This window comes from Pituophis catenifer, unplaced genomic scaffold (assembly GCF_029215685.1).
Source record: "Pituophis catenifer annectens isolate HBS135680 unplaced genomic scaffold, rPitCat1.0.hap2 SCAF_6, whole genome shotgun sequence".
NCBI classification, from domain to species: domain Eukaryota; kingdom Metazoa; phylum Chordata; class Lepidosauria; order Squamata; family Colubridae; genus Pituophis; species Pituophis catenifer.
This window is the reverse complement of record NW_027256886.1, coordinates 2697655-2719086: the sequence shown is the minus strand read 5'-3', so window position 1 is coordinate 2719086 and position 21432 is coordinate 2697655. Positions and strand designations below refer to the sequence as shown.

The 21432-nt window shown below is 46.6% G+C and overlaps 2 protein-coding genes and 1 long non-coding RNA gene across 5 annotated transcripts in view; 2 read left to right on the top strand and 1 right to left on the bottom strand.

The window, feature by feature from the left end:
* ABCC5 (ATP binding cassette subfamily C member 5) overlaps positions 1–11398 on the top strand; it is an 85855-nt gene extending 74457 nt beyond the window's left edge. For all 3 annotated transcript variants that reach the window (XM_070946117.1, XM_070946118.1, XM_070946119.1), the window contains 4 exons: positions 4034–4112; positions 6228–6341; positions 6624–6788; positions 9711–11398. In XM_070946117.1, coding sequence (XP_070802218.1) covers positions 4034–4112; positions 6228–6341; positions 6624–6788; positions 9711–9812 — 460 coding nt within the window. In that variant the 3' untranslated portion in view covers positions 9813–11398. The remainder of the gene's footprint in view (positions 1–4033; positions 4113–6227; positions 6342–6623; positions 6789–9710) is intronic.
* LOC139318602 (uncharacterized) lies at positions 9648–15941 on the bottom strand. The gene is made up of 3 exons (XR_011600521.1): positions 15708–15941; positions 11159–11360; positions 9648–9780 (listed from the first exon to the last, which is right to left on the bottom strand). It is a non-coding gene; the product is annotated as an uncharacterized lncRNA (long non-coding RNA).
* Positions 15942–16091: 150 nt separating this feature from the next.
* Positions 16092–21432, top strand: part of RNPEPL1 (arginyl aminopeptidase like 1) — a 31015-nt gene continuing 25674 nt past the window's right edge. The window contains exon 1 of the mRNA XM_070945479.1: positions 16092–16931. Within this exon, the coding sequence (XP_070801580.1) occupies positions 16197–16931 (735 nt within the window). The 5' untranslated portion in view covers positions 16092–16196. The remainder of the gene's footprint in view (positions 16932–21432) is intronic.

Genomic DNA, 21432 nt, shown 5'->3' with positions numbered 1-21432 from the left:
AGGGGAGCTCCCGGCCAGCACGGAGAGGGTTTTCTTTCCCTCCGTGACTGAGCCGAGGGGAAGGGGCGATGCTAGGAGCGCCAGGCTGATCAGCTGGGCGTCGGCAGCGCCGGCAGCGTTTTTTACAGCCGGAGCCATCAGTGAGTGGGAGCGGCGCTGTGCCGGGGGCGCCCACCACGTGGCAAGTTCTGAAGCCCGGGGGGGTTGCCCGAAGTGCTACACGAGGTGTCGGGCACCCCCTGAAGATCTTCGGGTCGTTGCCAGGCTCTTTGGGGGCTGGCAACGATGGCGTGGTGGTGGCGGCGATGGCGGTTGCTGTGGAGGCTAGCTGGCAGTCAGAAGGCGCTGGGGACCCCCCCCCTTTTGGAGTAGGAGCCGGGGGGGCAACAAACCAACAGGTCTGGGAGACCTGCAACCACGGTTGGGCGGAAAAGACCCGGAGTAATTTTCTGGGCCTCGGGAGGCCTCAATTTGTGGTTGTGCGGGGGGCGGGGGGGCTTGAGAAAGCCGCCCCATTTCTGCCCCATTTCTCTCCCCTCCAGCGTTCCTTTTTAGAACTGGGCCCACCTGGACCAACTGTCAGCCTGTGGGACTCATTGGCGCTAAGCCCTATTATTATGTGGTGGTGGGGGATCCGGAGGGGGTCGAGCTGGTCCAGACTATGCTTTCACCATCGGTACTGTGTGTGGGAGGGGTAGATATGGCGGGAGCAGGGGGCCGTATCATGTTAAGGGAGCACGCACCCGCTGTCTTCAAGCGGTAGAGTGCTCCGGCCCCCAAGGCTCTACCCGTTCTCCAGGTAGTACAGACCTTCAGGGCCCGGGCCTTCGTCTGATGTTGTGCAACGCCAGGTCTGTAGTAAATAAAGCCCCCCTCATCTGTGATCTTGTTTACGAGGGGGGAGCGGACCTGGCGGGTATTACGGAGACCTGGTTGGGCCCAGAGGGAGGGGTCCCTCTGGTAGAAATGTGCCCACCAGGTTTCCACGCATTCCATCAGCCAAGGTCACAGGGGAGGGGCGGGGGAGTAGCGGTTATTATTAAAGAAGGCCTTAGGCCGAGGGAGACCACTGTACCTCAGACAGCTGGTTGTGAGTCCCTCCTTGTGAAGTGGGGCCATGGGGTTCAGATGGGTTTGCTGATCACGTACCTGGCTCCCTGCCACGTGGCGGCAGCCCTGCCCGAGCTACTCAACGTTATTGCCGCGGTGGCGGTTGATACCCCCAGACTTATGGTCATGGGGGATTTCAACCTGCCATCCGTGGGTGAGGCGTCTGAGGTGGCTCGGGAGTTCATGGCTTCCATGACGGCCATGGACCTGACCCAACTAATTCATGGCCCTACGCACACTGGGGGAAACACACTGGACTTGGTTTTTGTCTCTGGACAGTGGTTGAGTGATCTCGAGATAGGGGATATAGTCATCGAGCCCTTGTCATGGTCAGATCACTCGCTCCTTCGCCTTGACCTTCGAACCGCAGCACCCCGCCGCAGGGAGGCGGAACCGGTAAGATGGTACCGCCCCAGGCGCCTGATGGAACCTGATAGGTTCCAGATGGAGCTTGGGCCAATCCCGGAGGTTCTGGCTCACGCCTCATCTGGGGACCTAGTGGCCGCCTGGGATAGGGCGGCGGCTGGAGCCCTGGATCGAGTCGTGCCTTTGCGGCCTCTGACCCGGCGCCGATCTCGCCTGGCTCCTTGGTTCACCGAGGAGCTGAGGGAGATGAAGCGCCGGAAAAGACGCCTAGAGAGCTGTTGGAGGGCTAGTCTTTCTGAATCTGACCGAACACTGGTAAGATCTCATATTAGGAGTTACCTAGTGGCGATAAAAGCAGCAAAGTGTACTCACTTTACTGCTCTTATTGCGTCATCAGATAATCGCCCGGCCACCCTGTTTAGGGTGACCCGCTCCCTGCTCCACCAGGAAGCGCGGGAGGACCCCTTGGAGGGAAGAGCCGAGGATTTTGTTCAGTATCTGTATGACAAAATCACTCAGATTCGGGCAGGTCTGGACTCCGACGGGATAGATCCAGCGAGGGTGACGGAGACAGGTCTTGAGACTGTTATCTGGGATGAGTTTGATCCTGTGACCCCAGATGACGTGGACAGGATTCTGGGTAGATTAAACGCGACTACATGTTTGTTGGACCCGTGTCCCTCCTGGTTAGTGCTGGCTTCCCGGGAGGTGACGCGAGGCTGGCTCCAGGGGATTATAAATGCTTCGTTGGGTGAGGGTGTCTTTCCCGCCGCCTTGAAAGAGGCGGTGGTAAGGCCTCTCCTCAAGAAGCCTTCCCTGGACCCGGCAGTATTGGCTAATTATCGTCCAGTCTCCAACCTTTGCTTCGTTGCGAAGGTTGTTGAGAGTGTGGTTGCACGACAGCTACCCCAGTACCTGGATGAAGCGTCGTATCTAGATCCGTTCCAGTCGGGCTTCAGGCCTGGATACAGCACGGAAACGGCATTGGTCGCGTTGGTTGATGATCTCTGGAGGGCTCGGGACAGGGGTTGTTCCTCTGTCCTGGTCCTGTTAGACCTCTCAGCGGCTTTTGATACCATCGACCATGGTATCATGCTGCACCGGCTGGAAGGGTTGGGGGTGGGAGGCACCGTTTTACGGTGGTTCTCCTCCTTTCTCTCTGACCGGTCGCAGTCTGTGTTGACAGGGGGGCAGAGATCGACCCCGAGGCCCCTTATATGTGGGGTGCCGCAGGGATCGGTTCTCTCGCCCCTTCTGTTCAACATTTATGTAAAGCCGCTGGGCGAGATCATCCGTGGTTTCGGGGTGAAGTACCATCTGTACGCTGATGACACCCAGCTGTACATCTCCACCCCGGACCACCCCAACGATGCCCTTGAAGTGATGTCCCAGTGCCTGGAGGCCGTACGGATCTGGATGGGGAGAAACGGGCTCAGGCTCAACCCATCCAAGACCGAGTGGCTGTGGTTTCCGACGTCCCGATATAGTCAGCTGGTGCCATCGCTGGCTATTGGGGGCGAATCATTGGCCCCCACGGAAAGGGCTCGTAACTTGGGCGTCCTCCTGGACTCACGGCTGTCTTTAGAAGAGCACTTGACGGCCGTGACCGGGAGGATTTTTCATCAGGTTCGCCTGATTCGCCAGTTGCGTCCCTTTCTAGATCGGGACTCGTTACGCACAGTCACTCATGCCCTCGTCACCTCTCGTTTGGACTATTGTAATGCTCTCTACATGGGGCTCCCCTTGAGGTGCACCCGGAGGCTCCAACTGGCGCAGAGTGCGGCCGCGCGGGTGGTTATGGGAGCAACATGGAGCTCCCATGTAACACCTCTCCTGCGCGAGCTGCACTGGCTCCCGGTGGTCTTCCGGGTGCGCTTCAAGGTTCTGGTTACCACCTTTAAAGCGCTCCATGGCTTGGGACCTGGTTACTTACGGGACCGCCTACTACTACCATCATCAGCCTCCCACCGACCAGTACGCTCCCACAGAGAGGGGCTCCTCCAGGTGCCGTCGGCCAAACAATGTCGGCTGTCGGCCCCTAGGGGGAGAGCCGCCTCTGTGGGGGCACCGACGATCTGGAATGAGCTCCCCCCAGAGATACGGAGGATTCCGGATCTGCGCACCTTCCGCCGCGAGTTGAAGACGCTTTTATTTCATCAAGCTGGCCTCGCCTATATCTTCTCCCTTTTAAGTGTAAATTCTAAATTTTAATGGATTTTAAAATATGGGTATTTTTAAATTATGGGTATTAATTCAGCCAAATTTATTTAATCCATTTTATTCGATTTTAAATTTTGTATATTTATGTGTTTTATTTCATGGCTGTGCACCGCCCTGAGTCCTTCGGGAGTAGGGCGGTATAGAAATTCAATAAATAAATAAATAAATAAATAACCATTCTGTACTTGCTTCTCCTCCTCCTCCTCCTCCTCCTCCTCCTCCTCCTTTTTGCTGCTCCCTACGAAGATAGAATTGCCCTTGAAGAATGTTTTGTTTCCATGGATTATATTTTGATGGAAATGGGTATTAATTTGCTGCTATATTTTGGCTTCTTTAGATCCAATTTGGATCCTTTCGCGCAGTACAGCGAAGAGCAAATCTGGGAGACTTTGGAAAGGACTCACATGAAAGACTGTGTAAGTAACAAGGATTGATAGTTAAATTCCTTTCTGTTCCAGTACTCCATTGTTTCATAACTGCAAGTTCTTGCCCAACTTTCCACAGAAAACTGCTGGGCTAATCAGGGAATAAAGGTAGTCCTTGATTTATGACAATTCATTTAGTAACTATCTGAAGTTACAGTGGAGCTGAAAAAAAGTGGCTTATGACTGGGCCTTGTACTTATGACCTCCACAGCATCCCCAAGGTCGTGTGTGTTCTGTCCCCGTCTCACATACGCACACAAACAGTCAGTCAGGAGTTAAATAAAATTTGCAGACAATAAATTCCTTTGATAACAGGATTGGCAGCAACCCAGTAGCTGCTTGCCAAGAACTTGACTCACAGAGAGAGGTGTTCCTCCTCTGTCAGATAAACCAAAACAAATACACAAAAGCCACAGAATTGTCAAGTCCAGTCCGTATTAAATCCAAGGCAGGCAGATAACGTAGTTTCAGAGATACAATGCGACTCGCTAGTTGTTTAGTTTTGTCCGTCACAGAGCCTGAATGGCCACCACACCCCCTTTTATCCCCTGCGGGGTGTGGTCCAGTGACTCAGCTTAATCTCTGGCACGCCTCCTTTTCTGCTGCGTGCGCATGTCTCTCTGATGCTGGTGTGGATCCAGCCAAGACTTACGTCCATCACTGTCTGACTGCGACTGCTCAGCGATACCTGGCTCCTGGCCAATCTCTTCTCCTGCGGGAGACACCTGAGGCATTGCCAGAGAGGAGGGTCCTGGAGAGGGAGGCCTGGCTAACTCCTCTCCTTCACTTTCGGAGCCTTCTCCCTCCAATAAGACGGGCTCGGGGGTCGGAATCACAACAACATGATTGTGATTTGGGTGTTTGGCAATTGGCAGGTATTTACAATGGTTTCAGGGTCCCTGGGCCCCATGATCACAATTTGCAAACTTTCCAGCCTGTTTCTGACAGGCAAAATCAATAGAAGTCGGATTTGCTTAACAACTGCATGATTCGCTTAACAATCACGGGAAAAAGATTGTAAAATAGGTATGACCTGTGGTGAAAAATCCTACTCAGATCGCCACCAGTTTGCTGCCCACGGATGTTTGGTGCGCATCAAAAGCACACTGCATGCACATGCACACTACACACCAAATGCACGCTTAGTGCGAAAAAAGAAGACTTCACTAGATAAGTAAAACGGGGGGAGGGGAACAGCTGTGCCGTGCGATTTAGCTTCGCTAGAACCACGCGGCACAGCTGATCATCGGAAATACCGGTTCAGACGAACCGGTAGCTTTTTTAAACTACGGGTTTGCCCAAACTGGTAGCTTTATTTTACTACCGGTTCATCCGGTAGTAAAATAAAGGAGCAAACCGGTAGCATTTCACCCCTGGGCATGACTCACTTAATGACTGAATCACTTAGCTATGGGAGTTGCAAGTCCCGACTGTGGTCGTACATTGAGGACTGTCTGTAATTTCCACAGATTGGAAGAGGACGAGGAGGGGACAGAAAGAAGAATCCGTATATTCAAGTTTCTGGGATAGTTGTTTTTAATTATTATTTTAATTTATTAATTTTAATTTATTTATTTATAGTTATTAAACTTTTATCTCTATGTCTACCATCCTATATGGTGATTCTGAGCGTCTATAAGGGGGCTTTAGGTGTCTTGTTGTTTTGATTCTTGTTGACAAATCAGCATGTATGCTGTTCCCACCACTGGTGGAAAGGATTTTATCTCTTGGAAGTTCATTTTGTCTTTGGCGCAAGTTCGTAACGGGTGGATTCCGAAAAGATGAGCATCTGGAAGCGTTTAGAGCAGGGCTTGGAAACTTTTAAAATTTGTGGACTTCAACTCCCAGAATTCCTCAGCCAGTCATGTTGGCTGGGGAATTGAAGTCCACAAGTCTTAAAGCTGCGAAGTTTGGAGACCTTGGTTTAGAACAGGAGTGGGGAACGAACGATGACCCTTTTATGACTTGTGGACTTGTAATTCCCGTATGGCTGGCTCAGGAATTCTGGGAGTTGAAGTTCATAAGTCATGAATGGGACATCGTTCCCCACCTCTGGTTTAGAACCACAGCATTTGACCTTGTTCTGTTGCTTTGTTCTTAACTTAGATTTCTCAGCTGCCCATGAAACTTGAATCCGAAGTGATGGAAAATGGGGAAAATTTCTCTGTTGGGGAGAGGCAGTTGCTTTGCATCGCCAGAGCCTTGTTGCGACGTTGTAAGGTGAGTGATGAATTGAGTAATTATCGCAATCAGGTTTGAAACAAAGAATCCAGGTCTTAACTGGATGGCCAAGATCGATGCAGGGCAACTGAGCACAATTAAGCTTTCATTAGATAAACGAGAGGAACTGTGTTCTATGATGCCCCCACTCAGCCCCTTTGCATACTTTCAACATTTTAAGCCTTTCATTTTGTATTCTACTATCTTTTAGTCATAGTGGAAGAAGCCCAGGAAAAGGGTTGATTGCTATGTTTTTAATGTGGTTCATGCTGTGTTCCACAGATCTTAATCCTGGATGAAGCGACGGCTGCTATGGACTCCGAGACCGATTCGCTGATCCAAGAGACGATCAGAGAAGCCTTTGCAAACTGCACCATGCTGACCATCGCTCATCGTTTGCATACGGTTCTGGGCTCTGACCGGATCATGGTACTGATGCAAGGACAGGTGAGCGAGTTGCGAACTTCTTTTTCTTCTACAAATTACCATAGAAACTGGGACCCAGGAGACACTCAATGGGTGGCAAAACTCTGCCGCTCTCATGACATTTCTTTCAAGATAATTTGGTTCTAAGTGTCCCTAGAATCATTTGGTTGCCATGATATTAAAAAGATGTTGAGACACTGGAAAGAGTTGTTGTGGCTCCGTTGCCTGAGCCTGGGCTATCGACAGATGCAGACTCTGAGAGTGAGGGAGAGGAGTTGGCAAGGCCTCCCTCTCCAGGACCCTCCTCTCTGGCAATGCCTCCGGAGGACACCGAAGGCCAAACGATAGGCTCAGAGCCAAGCACGTCCCTGCAGCCATAGGTGGACAACGACGAGGAAGATAAGTGCTGGCTGGACCCTCGACAGAGGTGCAGGGAGAAGCGTGCACAGCAGAAGGGAAGGCGTGCCAGAGATTAGCTGAGTCACTGGACCACACCCCACAGAGTATAAATGTGAGTGTGGTGGCTGGTTCAGTTTGTGACGAGCAAAAACTGGAAATACTCCATGATCTCTGCGTTACTGGACTTTGCCTGCTTTATCGGACTGCATTTGGATTAATCCTTGTATTATTGACACTCTGCCTGCTTTATCGGAATGCTTGCAGTCTAATCTTTGTTTTGTGTGAGTAAAGTCTGAATTGGCAGCTAGCCACTGGGTTGCTGCCAGCTTTATCTTCAAAGAGTTTTGTCGTGTGGCTTATTAACTCCGGGCCGTCTGTGGGTGTGTGTGCGTGGTACGGGGACAGAACAAGAGTGCAGAGAAGACCAACAAAAATGATTAGGGGATTGGAGGCTAAAAATGTGAAAAACAGTTGCAGGAATTGTGTATGTCTAGTTTAACGAAGAGAAGGACTAAAGGCGACATGATCGCAGTCTTCCAATGTTTGAGGGGCTGCCACAAAGAAGAGAAGAGGGGGGTCAACCTATTTTCCAAAGCCCCTGAAGGAAGAACAAGACGCAGTGGATGGAACCTAATCAGAGAGAGAAGCAATCTAGAACTAAGGAGAAATTTCCTGACGGAACAATTAATCAGAGGAAAGGCTTGCCTCCAGAAATTCCAGCTCCATCACTGGAGGCTTTTAAGAAGAGATTGGACTACCAGTTGACTGAAATGGTGTAGGGTCTCCTGCTTGAGTGGGGTGGTGATGGGGGGTGTTGGATTAGAAGACCTTCAAGATAGGGATGTAATGCTCCCAGTTTGGACCGGATCACCTGATCTGGTAGCGATGGCGGCGGGTGGTTTAGAGAACCGGTAGCAAAAATCCCTGCATGCCCCCCCCCCATGCCCAGCTGAGCCGCGCGATCATCAGAGGCTTTTTTTTTTTTTTTTACTTTTAAAAGCATTTTTTCTACAACCTCTTCGGCTGAAAAAATGCTTTTAAAAGTAAAAAAAAAAAAAGCCTCTGATGATTGCATGGCTCAGCTGGGATCGTCAGAGCCTTTTAAAAGCATTTTTTTGGCCGAAGAGGTTGTAGAAAAAAAAAATGCTTTTAAAAGTCTCTGACGATCCCAGCTGAGTTGCCTGATCATCAGAGGCTTTTAAAAGCATTTTTTTTCTGCAACCTCTTCGGCTGAAGAGGTTGTAGAAAAAATGCTTTTAAAAGTAAAAAAAAAAAAAAAAAGTTGGCCACGCCACTCAGTCACATTACCCCCCCCCTCCACCAAGCCACGTCCACAGAACCGGTAGTAACAAATTTTACATTTCACCACTGCTTCAAGATCCCTTCCAACTCTGTTATTCTGTTACTCCAAGTGATTAATTGTTCCGTCAGGACATTTCTCTTTAGTTCTAGGTTGCTTCTTTCCTCGATTGCTTTCCATCCATTGCTTCTCGTCCTGCCTTCTGGTGCTTTGGAGAATAGATCGACTCCCTCTTCTCTTCTTTGTGGCAGCCCCTGAGATATGGCAAGACTGCTATCGCGTCACCCCTAAAGGAACTCTGATCCTTTATCTAAAATAAAGGAATAGGAGATCTTTGGGTCCGCTTTTCAACGGTGATGCTACAGGTAGTCCTAGACTTACAACAGTCCATTTAGTGACTGTTACAATGGCACTGGAAAAAGTGACTTATGACCAATTTTCACATTTATTGACCGTTGCAGCATTTCCCATGGGCACTTGATCAAAATTGAGACACTTGGCAACTGACTCACGTTTATTTATTTATTATTTATTTTATTATTTAAATTTTTATACTGCCCTTCTCCCGAAGGACTCAGGCTGGTGCACAGCCAACACTAAAACACACATATGCAACAAATTTAAAAGCAATTTAAAAATATATTAAATAATTTGGCCCCGATATTATTAAAAAAAAACAAAAACCACCATTAAAATTCATGTTTATGAAGGTTATCGTGTTCTGGGATCATGGGATAAACTGTGGCAACCTTCTGACAAGCAAAGTCAATAAAGAAGCCAGATTCACAATTGTGGCAAGAAAGGTCGTGAAGACTCTTTAACAAATGCCTCACTTAGCGACATAAATTTTGGGCTCAAGTTGTGGCTGCAAACCGAGGACTACCTGTATTTATTTATTTATTTATTTATTTATTTATTTATTTATTTATTTATTTATTTATTTATTTATTATATTTCTATACCGCCTTTCTCCCGTAGGACTCAAGGCGGTGTACAGTCAAGAAAAATATAGACACACAAACATCATAAAATTGCTAATTAAAATTATTACTTAGTTTGGTCAATTAAATAAAACCCAGAATTAGATAACATTTAAAAAATCATTCACATGTTCGTATGTGAATATATTTACTATATTTATTTATTTATAAATATTTACTATATTTATTTACTATATATTTCTATATATATTTACTCCTACAGGGTACTGCATTTCATGCACTTCCTCTTCCCATTTGTTTCAGGTGATGGAATTCGACACTCCGGCTGCTCTTCTGTCCAATGACAATTCCCGCTTCTACGCCATGTTTGCTGCTGCAGAAAACAAGGTTGCTGTAAAGGGCTAAAAATTCAGGGCAAAGTCACTTTAATATGGAGTGTAATCCTTCTCTGCCTGTGGCAGGGACGTTCCTCCCTCCATTTTCATGTCTTTCAAGCAGGTTGTCTTTTCACCTTTCAATATTTTTTTTTTTTTTTGTTTAGGATCGTGAGTCAGGATTGAGTTCTTTTTTTTTTTTTTTGAAAAAAAAAAAAGCACTATAAGGAAGATTTTTCATAGTTTTTATTACGGTATTTATTTCGTACTCTTCTTATTAATTTTTTTGCTATTAAATGCACTCTACAAGATGGCTCAGGGAGCCACGTTATAAATGTATCCAGAGGCCTATATTGAAGCTTTATACATGTAGCTATATCTATACAGAATTCTGTACATAGCCTATATTTACAGTGGAAATGTAAGCTGTTTATTTTATATTAAAATGAGCGCTGTGGTTAATAACCAGTGCATATTCTTTTCTATCCTAATTTTTTTTTGTACCATTTTATTGGGGTTGGGAATCTGGCTTGGGCCAGGCTGCACTGGACTCTCCCTGGTGCTGTTCCCCACTCCCATCCCAACTTCTGGGCGGAAATGAAAGTTTTGTGTAACTCTCCCTCCCTCTCCCATTTTCATCATTCCTACGTAAGGCATGTGGGCCCCGACAAGACAGCAGTCAAGATCCTTGACAATCGTTAGATAGGAGCCACGGTTTCTCATGGTACTGTGCCCTGGAGGGGTTTAACATTCCACTCGCTTGGGGTGATTTTGTTAGCAAATACTTAACTCTATCAGGAAGTGAAGGGCCATCAACAAAACTCAGGTACCTTTGAACCCAGTGCATTCACCTGGGTTCACACAATGACACGGTCAGTGGCTGGCTGTTAATTCATCCGACGCAGTCAAGCCACTCCCATTTTGCTAAGCAGGCCTACAGCAGGGATCTCCAAAGTGGGCAACTTTTCAGACTTGTGGGCTTTAAAACTCCCAGAATTGCTCAGCCAGCCATATCGCCTGGGGAATTCTGGGAGTTTTAAAGTCCACAGATCCTTTTCCCCTGGCGTACAGCATTATTCCCAAGCTGTAGCAGCTCAATCTTTTTTTTTAGACTGGCCCCTGCTACTTCCTACGGCGTTTCTCTGCCGAGATGCAGACTTTTGAGATATTAGCGTTTATTTTGGAAAGTTCTCCAGACACTTTGATATTTTTTAAATCGTTATTCATTCACCCGACTGTATGTGCACAAAATGTTGCTCTTGCATACTCGTTAATGGAATTATTACATCCTCAGCATCTTGCAGCTTTTAGCAGGCACCTGATCAGGTTTTGACACTGGTGTAGGAAATTTCATTTTCTAATTGTAAAGAGGCCTACCTCAGGTTGCTGGTCCTGTGTTGTACGTTACCATAGTTACTGTACACCATCTGTGTTGTATGGGACTGGTAGCCCAGACGGGCATGGTCAAGTCTTGTAATAGCTGTTTCGATCGGTCAGCACTGCATGTTTGTTGGTTTTTGTCCAGCTGGACGTTTTATAGCCTTAGCATGTTTGCAAATTGTCGTGTCGAGACAGACATCTGCAAAAGTGAATAAAAATTATTTTGGTTTTTGTAAAGACGTGTGTTGCCCTTTCATTGTGGAGCAGTGTTGAGTTTTCTCCCACGAAGCAGCTGGGATGAGTTGGGTGCTGTTGCTATTTAATCAGCCATAATTTAGGAATCCAGGACTGAATCCAGTTAACCTTAATAACTTGTTTTGTTTTATTTAGCACGCTGCGTTGCAGTTTCCTAAAAAAGTTTCGTGCTTATTGCTTTGCATGAAAATTGAACCTGGCCTTCACGGTACATTTAATCCATAGGGTTTTTAAATTTATTATTTGTTTTTTAAAGAGTGATTTTAAAAAACACAAAAAGAATAAAGTGCAAAATTAAAAATGCGTACATTATCAAAGAAAAGGGGAAAAAAAACAGATTTACTAAGTCCTTAGTTAAATCTTTCCATTGTTCAAGTAAAATCTTGCTACACGTAGATTAAACCATCCTGGATCCCGCAATCTGGGAAGTGATTTTCTCCCTTTTTTTGCATACAACTATTTATACAATACAGGTAGACCTCAACTTAGGACCATCATTGAGCCTAGAATTAAGTTATACCAGCCTTAGTAAGGCCACACCTTGAATAATGCATCCAGTTTTGGTCACCACGCTACAGAAAGGATGTTGAGATATTGGAAAAAGTGCAAGATGATCAAATAAAATGATTAAAACATATGAGGGACAGATGCAGGATTTGGCTTTGGCTGGTCTAGAGAAAAGGACTAGTGGGAGACATGACAACAGTATTTCAGTATTTGAGAGGCTGCCACAAAGGAGGGGTGGGGCGGGGAGGTTCAACCTTTTCTCCAAAGCACCTAAAAGCAGGACAAGAAGCAACGGATGGAAACTAATCAAGGAGAAAACCAACCTGGAATTAAGAAACTTCAGAACAGTGAGAACGATTGACCAGTGGAACGGAAGTTGCCTTCAGAAGTTGTGGGTGCTTCATCACTGGAGGTTTTTCAGAGACTGGCCAGCCACTTAACTGAAATGGTATCGGGCAGTGATGGCTATAACCTTTTTGCCATCACGTGCCAAAAGCAAGGGGAGCACGGGTGGGTGTGTGTGTCGTGCACGCGTGTGCCCACACCCATAATTCTATGTGCACTGCCCCCTGTGCATGTACACACGAACCCCCCCCCCAACCTGCTTTTGGCATGTGATGGCATGGTGGGCCCAGTAGATCCGTTTTTTGCTCTCCCGGCAAATGGGCCATTTCTGGCCTCTGGAGGGCTTCCAGGGGGCTGGGGAAGGTGCCCTCCCCAGGCTCCTAGAAAGGCTCTCGAGCCTGGGGAAAGTGAAATACGGGCCTTCCCCACCCATCCCCCAGGCCCTCCGGAGGCAGGAAACAGCCTGTTTCCCTACTTCCGGTGGGCCCAGACGGCCTGAAAATCAGCTGGTGGAGCTGAACTCGCATGTCCACCGATATGGCTCCACGTGCCATCTGTGGCATGCGTGCCATAGGTTCGCCATCATGGGTATAGGGTCTCCTGCTTGAGCATGGGGATGGACTAGAAGACCTCCAAGGTCCCTTCCATATATATATGTATGTATGTATGTGTATGTATGTATGTATGTATGTATGTAAAGGTGGTGCTTATGTTTTCTACATGCAAAAGTATTTAAATTACAATGGATTAGAAAATGTACATGATGCATGGAGTTTCTTATACTGTTGTTGTTCAGTCTGACTCTTCGAAATCCCATGGACCATAGCACTCCAGGGTCCCCCATGTCCTCCACTGTCCCCCAGAGTTTGCCCAAATTCACGTTCATTCCACTGATGACACCATTTATTTATTTTATTTTTATTATTTATTTATTAGTCCAATTTATATGCCGCCCTTCTCCGTAGACTCAGGGCGGCTTACAATGCATTATAGCAATAGCCTGCATACTTTTATGTATATACCTGCTTATTAGGGCTTTCGCCCCCCCCCCAAGCGGTGGTGTTCAATACAAAGCTGGCTTATTGTCCCCACAATCCAGGTCCTCAATTTACCTACCTCAAAAGGATGGAAGGCTGAGTCAAATCTTGAGCCTGGTGAGATTTGAACTCGCACTAATTGCAGGCAGCTGGCAGCTAAGTGCTAGCACTTAACAGCACTTAGTCCGCTGCACCACCGAGGCTCTTAAAAACATCCCATCCTCTGCCGCCCCCTTCTCCTTCTGCCTTCTGTCTTTTCCAACATCAGGATCCTTTCCAAGGAGCTCCCTCTTCTCATTTGGTGGCCACAATATTTGCGCTTCAGTTTCAGGATCTGTCCTTCCAAAGAACAGTCCGATCACAGGACCACCCTGGGACCATGGGGATGCTACAATGGTCATAAGTATGAAAAACAGTCACAAGTCATTTTTTTCAGTGCCGCTGTAGGTTCGTAGATCACTAAATGAACTGTTGAAAGTTGGGAGATATCTTGTCTTGACTTCAATGCTTGGGGAATTCTGAGATTCCCAAGGTTGAGAAGCACCACAATGGGATTCGTTCCATCATGTTCGTGGCCTGTCTTCAAAGCATATATTTTTTTTTAAGGAGAGAATGTCCAACCTTGAGATGGTACCGGAAATCCTCAACTAGCGACCACAACCGAGCCCATCATTTAAGTGGCCGAGAAATTAAAACCCCCGTTTTACGACTTTTTCTCAAACACAATTTGTTAAGTGAATCATGGCAGCTGTTAATCTTAGTCCCGTGATGGCGAACCTATGGCACACGTGCCAGAGGTGTCACGCAGCGCCCTCTCTGATGGCACGCAAGCCGTCGCCCCAGTTCAGTTCCACTGCATGTGCACGGTTACCTCCCACTGGCCAGCTGGTCTTCAGGTCTCTGCCACGCATGCATGGGGGTGGCGGGCGTGCAAGGGGTATGCACGAGCAAGGGGCAGGCGCATGCGTATGTGCAGGAGCGGGGCACATGCAGGTGCTCACACGTGCATGCGCCTGAGGGCGGGGCGTATGCATGGGGGCCTTGTGTGCATTGCATTTTGGGGGTTTGAGTGTGCATTTGCGCGCACACGTGCTTTGGGCACTCAGTCCAGAAAAGGTTATTTATTTATTAATTGGTTCGATTTATATGCCGCCCTTCTCCGGAGACTCAGGGCGGCTTACAATGCGTTAAGCAATAGCCTTCATACTTTTTGTATATACCTGCTTAGTAGGGCTTTCGGGGGCCCCCCTAAGTGGTGTTCTTTTTTTTATACAAAGTCATCTTATTGCCCCCACAATCCGGGTCCTCATTTTACCTACCTCGAAAGGATGGAAGGCTGAGTCAACCTTGAGCCTGTTGAGATTTGAACTCGCAGTAATTATTATTTTTTTTTAAATTTGATTTATACGCCGTCCTTCTCCGGAGACTCAGGGCGGCTTACAATGCGTTAAGCAATAGCCTTCATCCTTTTGTATATTTATACAAAGTCAGCTTATTGCCCCCACAAACTGGGTCCTCATTTAACCTACCTTAGAAAGGATGGAAGGCTGAGTCGACCTTGAGCCTTGGAGAGATTCGAACCCTGCAGTAATTGCAGGCAGCTGTGTTAATAACAGGGTGCTTTAAACCACTGTACTACCAAGGCTCCTCACTGTACTATCCTCACTGTACTACCAATTGCAGGCAGCTGGTGTTAACAGCGCTTTAGTCTGCTGTGCCACCAAGGCTCTAGCCATCACTGCCTTAAGTCAGACTTGGTTGTTAAGTGAATCTGCTTTTCCCCATCGACGTTTTTGCTGGTCGGAAGGTCGCAAAAGGAGATGATCACAGGACCCCTGGGGGTGGTGAGAAACACTGAAAACGGTCATAAGTGTGTGAGTCGGTTGTGGAGCATTCCAAAGTGAATCGCATGACGGCGGGGATCCTGCCACGGTCGTTAAGTGTGGAAAAGGGTCACATCCCTTTTTTTCAGTGTAACTTTGGTCACTAAAGGGAACTGTTGTCAGTCGAGGACTATCTGTACAGGATGTCCTGCCTGAGCAGGGTTGGTTGGACTAGAACAGGGGTCTCCAACAGACTTGTGGACTTCAACTCCCAGAGTTCCTCAGCCAGCAAAGCTGGCTGAGGAACTCTGGGAGTTGAAGTCCACAAGTCTTAAAAGTTGCCAAGGTCGGACTAGAAGACCTCCAAGGCCCCTTCCAAACACCTAGCAAACCAGTTATCTAATTTTAGGTTCTATTTAATTGGGTCAAAACTATGTTATAATAATAATTTTAATTAGCAATTTTATGATGCTTGTGTATCTATATTTTTCTTGACTGTACACCGCCTTGAGTCCTACGGGAGAAAGGCGGTATAGAAATATAATAAATAAATAAATATAAATAAATAAATAAACAAACCAGCAGTTGATCCCTGCTTCTGCGGACCACACGATCCCTCCCGAGGGAGATCCCCTGGCCAGATCCAAGGAGGTGGATCCACCTCATGGGAGGATCCCCCCCCCCCCAAGGCCTCCCCATCACGATGCGCTGGCTCTTCTTCCCCGTCTCTCTGCCATCCCGAGGCTGAACTCCGGTCAGGGGGAGCGACGGGATTAATAAAAGCCCCGGGCTCGGCCCAGCTCGAGGCTCCCGTCCAACGGGCGGCCAAGGCGGGCGTCGAAAGGCCGCTCGGGCCTCCACGCGCCGCTCTCGGGCGCCGCCCAGCGCCTCCTCCTCCTCCTTCTCCTCCTCCTGCCGCACGCAGCGCGCCCCGCTCGGGGCAGGCCGGCTGGGCCTCGCCTCTTCCTGGCGCCGGCGAGCGGCTTCCCGGGCGGCCTGGGTGAGTCGTCGTCGGCCGCCGCCGCCGCCGGGCCTCCCGCGCCCGCCCATGGATTTTACTTAGGCCCCATGGCGGCCCCCGAGACCCTCCCGGACGTGGCCTCGGCCTCCAGCGCCTCGCTTTTCCGCCTCAGGCACCTCCGCCTCGGGCTGGACCTGCGGCCCGAAGCCCGCGCCCTGGCCGGCTGCCTGGTGCTGGAGCTGTGCGCCCGGCCGACGCTCGGCGGGGCCCAACCTGAGGCGGCCGAGGACGAGCGGCGGCCTCGCCGACCTCGCGTCTTGGTTTTGGACACGCACCCGGCCGTGCGGGTGGCCTCGGTGGCTTTCCGGGCCTGCCCGGCCGGCGAGACCCGCTGCGGCTTCGTCTTCTCGAGCGGCGCGGAAGGCGAGCCGGGCCGGCCTGCTTTTCTTCTTTCGCCGCCGCCCGCCCGCCCGTCGTCGTCGTCGGCTCCCGCGGGTCACCCGCACCCGCACTGCCCGCTCAGCACCGCCAGCGCACTTTCGGCCTTCGGGCAGGCGCCGCCCGAAGGGGACCGGCCGGGTTTGGAGTCTCTACGGGACGTCCCCCCGTCGTGGGGCGAGCCTCCGCCGGCCGGGCCTTGGGCCTGCGCCCCGCTGGAGAGCGCCGAGGTTCCCGCGCCGCCCTTGCCCGCCTTCCCTCGCTCGGCGCCCTGCCCGCTTTTCTTCCGCGTGGATCCCTTCACCGACTACGGCTCGGCGCTCAGCATCTCCCTGCCGGCCTCGCTGGAGCCGCAGCGGCCCTTCCAGATCATCGTCCGCTACACCACCGTGGATGCCCCCGCGGTAAGTGGGGAGGCCCGTGGGGAGGGGGGGCTGGTTTCAGCCGAGGACCGAGCGGGGCCTTTCAAGGATAAAGAGAGGTTCAGGGGGTCCCCAAAACCCCTTGAAAGGGTCCCCGAAGGCAGGTCAATCAATGCTTTAAAAAGGAGGACGAGGGGTTGTCATGAATAGAATAGAAATAGAATAGAATAGAATAGAAAATATGGAATAGAATAGGAATAGAAAATTAGAATAGAATAGGAATAGGAATAGGAATAGGAATAGGAATAGGAATAGGAATAGGAATAGAAATAGAAAATATGGAATAGGAATAGGAATAGGAATAGGAATAGGAATAGGAATAGGAATAGGAATAGGAATAGAATAGAAAATATGGAATAGAATAGAATAGAAATAGAAAATATGGAATAGGAATAGGAATGGAATGGAATGGAATAGAAATTGGAATAGAATAGAATAGAATAGAATAGAATAGAATAGAATAGAATAGAATAGAATAGAATAGAATAGAATAGAATAGAATAAAATAGAAATAGAAATAGAAATAGAAATAGAAAATATGGAATAGGAATAGAATAGAATAGAAAATATGGAATAGAATAGAATAGAATAGAATAGAAAATATGGAATGGAATAGGAATAGGAATAGAATAGAATAGAATAGAATAGAATAGAATAGAATAGAATAGAATAGAATAGAATTAGAAAATATGGAATAGGAATAGAATAATAGAATGGAATGGAATGTTATGTTTTATTGGCCAACTGTGATTGGACACGCAAGGAATTTGTCTTAGGTGTAAATGCTCTCATGTACATAAAGGAAAAAAAAATCAAATCTATTCATCAAGAATAAAAAGATACAACACTTAGTGATAGTCATAGGTTACTAATAAGCTATCAAATCGTACTAGGAAACAAGTAAAAACAATACCAGCAACATGGTTATAGTCATAAGTGGGAAGAGATAGATACTAGTAAGGAAGAGAATAATAATAGTAATACGGTCTTAGTAAATTGTTTGATAGTGTTGTGGGAATTAGTTGTTAAGCAGAGTGATGGCATTCTGGGGGAGGGGAAAAACTGTCCTTGTGTCTAGTTGTTCTGGTATGCAGTGCCTCGTTTTGAATAGAATAGAATAGTGTTTTTTTTATTGGCCAAGTGTGATTGGACACACAAGGAAATTGTCTTTGGTGCATATGCTCTCATAAAAGAAAAGATATGTTCATCAAGAATCATAAGGAACAACACTTAATGATAGTCATAGGGTACAAATTAGCAATCAGGAAACAATATCAATATAAATCGTAAGGATACAAGCAACAAAATTATAGTCATACCTTCATAATGGGTAGTGGGAACAATGAGAAGATTAATAGTAGTGCAGATTTAGTAAATAGTTTGACAGTGTTGAGGGAATTTGTTTAGCAGAGTGATGGCATTCCGAGGGAAAAACTGTCCTTGTGTCTAGTTGTTCTGGTGTGCAGTGCCCTATAGCTTCGTTTTGAGGGTAGGAGTTGAAACAATTTATGTCCAGGATGTGATAGCAGTGTTGTAATATTTGGGGGGGCTGCCACAAAGAAAAGAGGATCAACTTATTCCCCAAAGCACCTGAAGGCAGGACAAGAAGCAATGAATCAAGGAGAGAAGCAACCTAAAACTAAGGACAAATTTCCTAACAGTGAGGACTATTTTTATATACATACATACATACATACATACATACATACATACATACATATTCATATTCTTACTTTTTTCTTTCTACTTTTTCTTTCTGCCTCCAGATTTATATATATAAATTTGGAGGCAATATATATATATTGCCTCCAGAAATTGTGGTGCTCCAACATTGGAGGTTTTTAAGAAGAGGTTGGACAAGCATTTGTCTGAAATGCTATAGGGCAGCGGTCACCACTGGTGCTCCACGAGAAAATTTTGGCGTCCGCAGAAAAATTATTTGCATTTTTTATATTGCACTAAATACGATTTCTTTTTAAAAATTCATATTAGTGGTCCTCGGGATGTAAAATTATGAATTTAGTGGTCCTTGAGGTCTGAAAGGTTGGTGACCCCTGCTATAGGGGCTCCTGCTTTGAGCACGGGGGTTGAACTAGAAGACCACTTCCCAAGCAAGTGAGAAGGTCCCTGCCAACTTGGTTATTTTGATATCCTGTTAAGGACTAGGGGAGACATGATGGCAGCGTTCCAATATTTGAGAGGCTGCCACAAAGATGAAGGGGTTAACCTATTTTCCAGAGCACTTGAAGGTAGGACATGAAGCAATGGATGGAAACTAATCAAGGAGAGAAGCAACCTTGAACTAAGGAGGAATTTCCTGGCAGTGAGAACAATTAACCAGTGGAAAGACTTGGCCTCCAGAAGTTGTGGGTGCTCCAACACTGGAAGCTTTTAAGAAGAGATTGGACAGCCATTTTGTCTGGAATATGGCATATAGGGTCTCATTCTTGTGTAGGAAGTTGGACTAGAAGACCTCCAAGGTCCCTTGCATCTCCGTTAATTCTGTTAAGGACTAGGGGACACATGATACCAGTGTTTTAATATTTAATAATATTTTTTTTATTTATTTAAAGAAAACTTCTCAGAGTTCTTTCAAAAGTGGCCGGGATGACTTAGCAAAATTGACTTGGATTTGCAAAAAGTTCTTTATGAATTCTCTCACCCTCAGCAAACTTGGTTATCAAGGGAGAAAAGGGTAAATACTTCCTTTTGTATAAAGGTCAGAAAACACACAATAGGAGGACAAAAAAAAATATTTGGCCCACATCCAGGGATGTCAAAACCAAATTGCAACGTAAACTGGACAGAATGGAAGACTGGGCTGAGGGGGGCAAGGGTAGTCCTCGATTTACGACCACATTTGAGCCCAAAATTTCTGTTGCTAAGCTAGACATTAAGTGAGTTTTGCCCCATTTTGTGACCTTTCTTATCACATTTATTTATTGGTTCGATTTATATACCGCCCTTCTCCGGAGACTTAAGAGTGGCTTACAATGCGTTAAGCAATAGCCTTCATACTTTTGTATATACCTGCTTAGTAGGGCTTTCGGGCCCCCCTAAGCGGTGTTCTTTTTTTTATACAAAGTCAGCTTATTGCCCCCACAATTCGGATCCTCATTTTACCTACCTCGAAAGGATGGAAGACTGGGTCAACCTTGAGCCTGGTGAGAATTGAACTCGCAGTAATTGCAGGCAGCTGGCAGCTAAGTGCTACTTAACAGCACTTTAGTCCGCTGCACCACCAAGGCTCTTTTCTTACCTGAATCACTGCAGTTAATTTAGTAACATGGTTATTAGAAGGTTGCAAAAGGGGATCACATGACCCCGGGATATGGCAACCGTCATAAATATGAGCCAGTTGCCAAGGGTCTGAATTTTGATCACATGACCACACGGACGCTGCAGTAAGTATAGGTCTCTTTTTCACTGCCGTAGTAACTTCGAGCAGTCACTTAATGTATAGTTGTAAGTTAAGAATTGCCTGTATTTCAGCAGGGAGAAAGATATTATATTTAGGGAAGAACAAAAATTCTTCTCTACATATTGCTACCCCTGTTTTCCCCAAAATAAGACATCCCCCAAAATAAGACATCCCCTGATAATAAGCCCAATCAGGCTTTTGAGCGCATGGCAATAAGGCCAAGGGCTTATTTCAGGGTTCAAAAAAATATAAAACAGGTCTTATTTTCAGGGAAACACGGTATTCTTTTTCCCCAGAGAATTTCACTATACAGTAGTGGCCAAAATTGTGGAAACCTTTTGGGAAAAGTGTATTATTGAGGTTTGATGGCTAAAAACACCACTTTTTTTTTGGAGTTTCAAGAGAATCCGATTCCACTGCTGGAATGGCCTGGGAATAGCCCAGACTTTAAAACCCAATTGAAAATCTATGGGCCGACTAAGGAAACTTGTTAGTCAAAACCGACCCAGCAATAAACCCCAGTTAATAGAAGCCATCATTCAATCTTGGTTTCACATTAGAATAGCTGCAAAACTAAAAGATTTGGTTCACTCCATGGGAAGACCTTGTAAGGCCATAATTCATGCTAAAGGTTACTCAACTAAGTATTAGCTGACTTGGTGATAATTTTTGTATATTCCGTTTTTTCTATGGGGATAATTTTTGTATATCTTGTTTTTTCTACATTTCACTTTTCTTCTTTATATTGGATCTGCTCTTCTAATAGAAAATCCTTCATGAAAGTTATTGCATTACATTCTTCTTAAATTATCTTTCCATTGATATATAATTTTATGGTACTACCCCCCCCAAAAAAAGTGGTGTTATTAGCTAGTTTTAGAAAATACACTTTTCCCAGAAGGTTTCCACAATTTTGGCCACTACTGTAGTTTAATTCTGTTTTGTCAGCAATGTCTGGCCAGTCTTTCTTCTCAATTTCCCATTCTTCCAGATGGTTTTATGGATAGATATAAATATTCTTGTTTCTTCAGTTAAATTATTTTGGTATTGGCTGAGCATCTG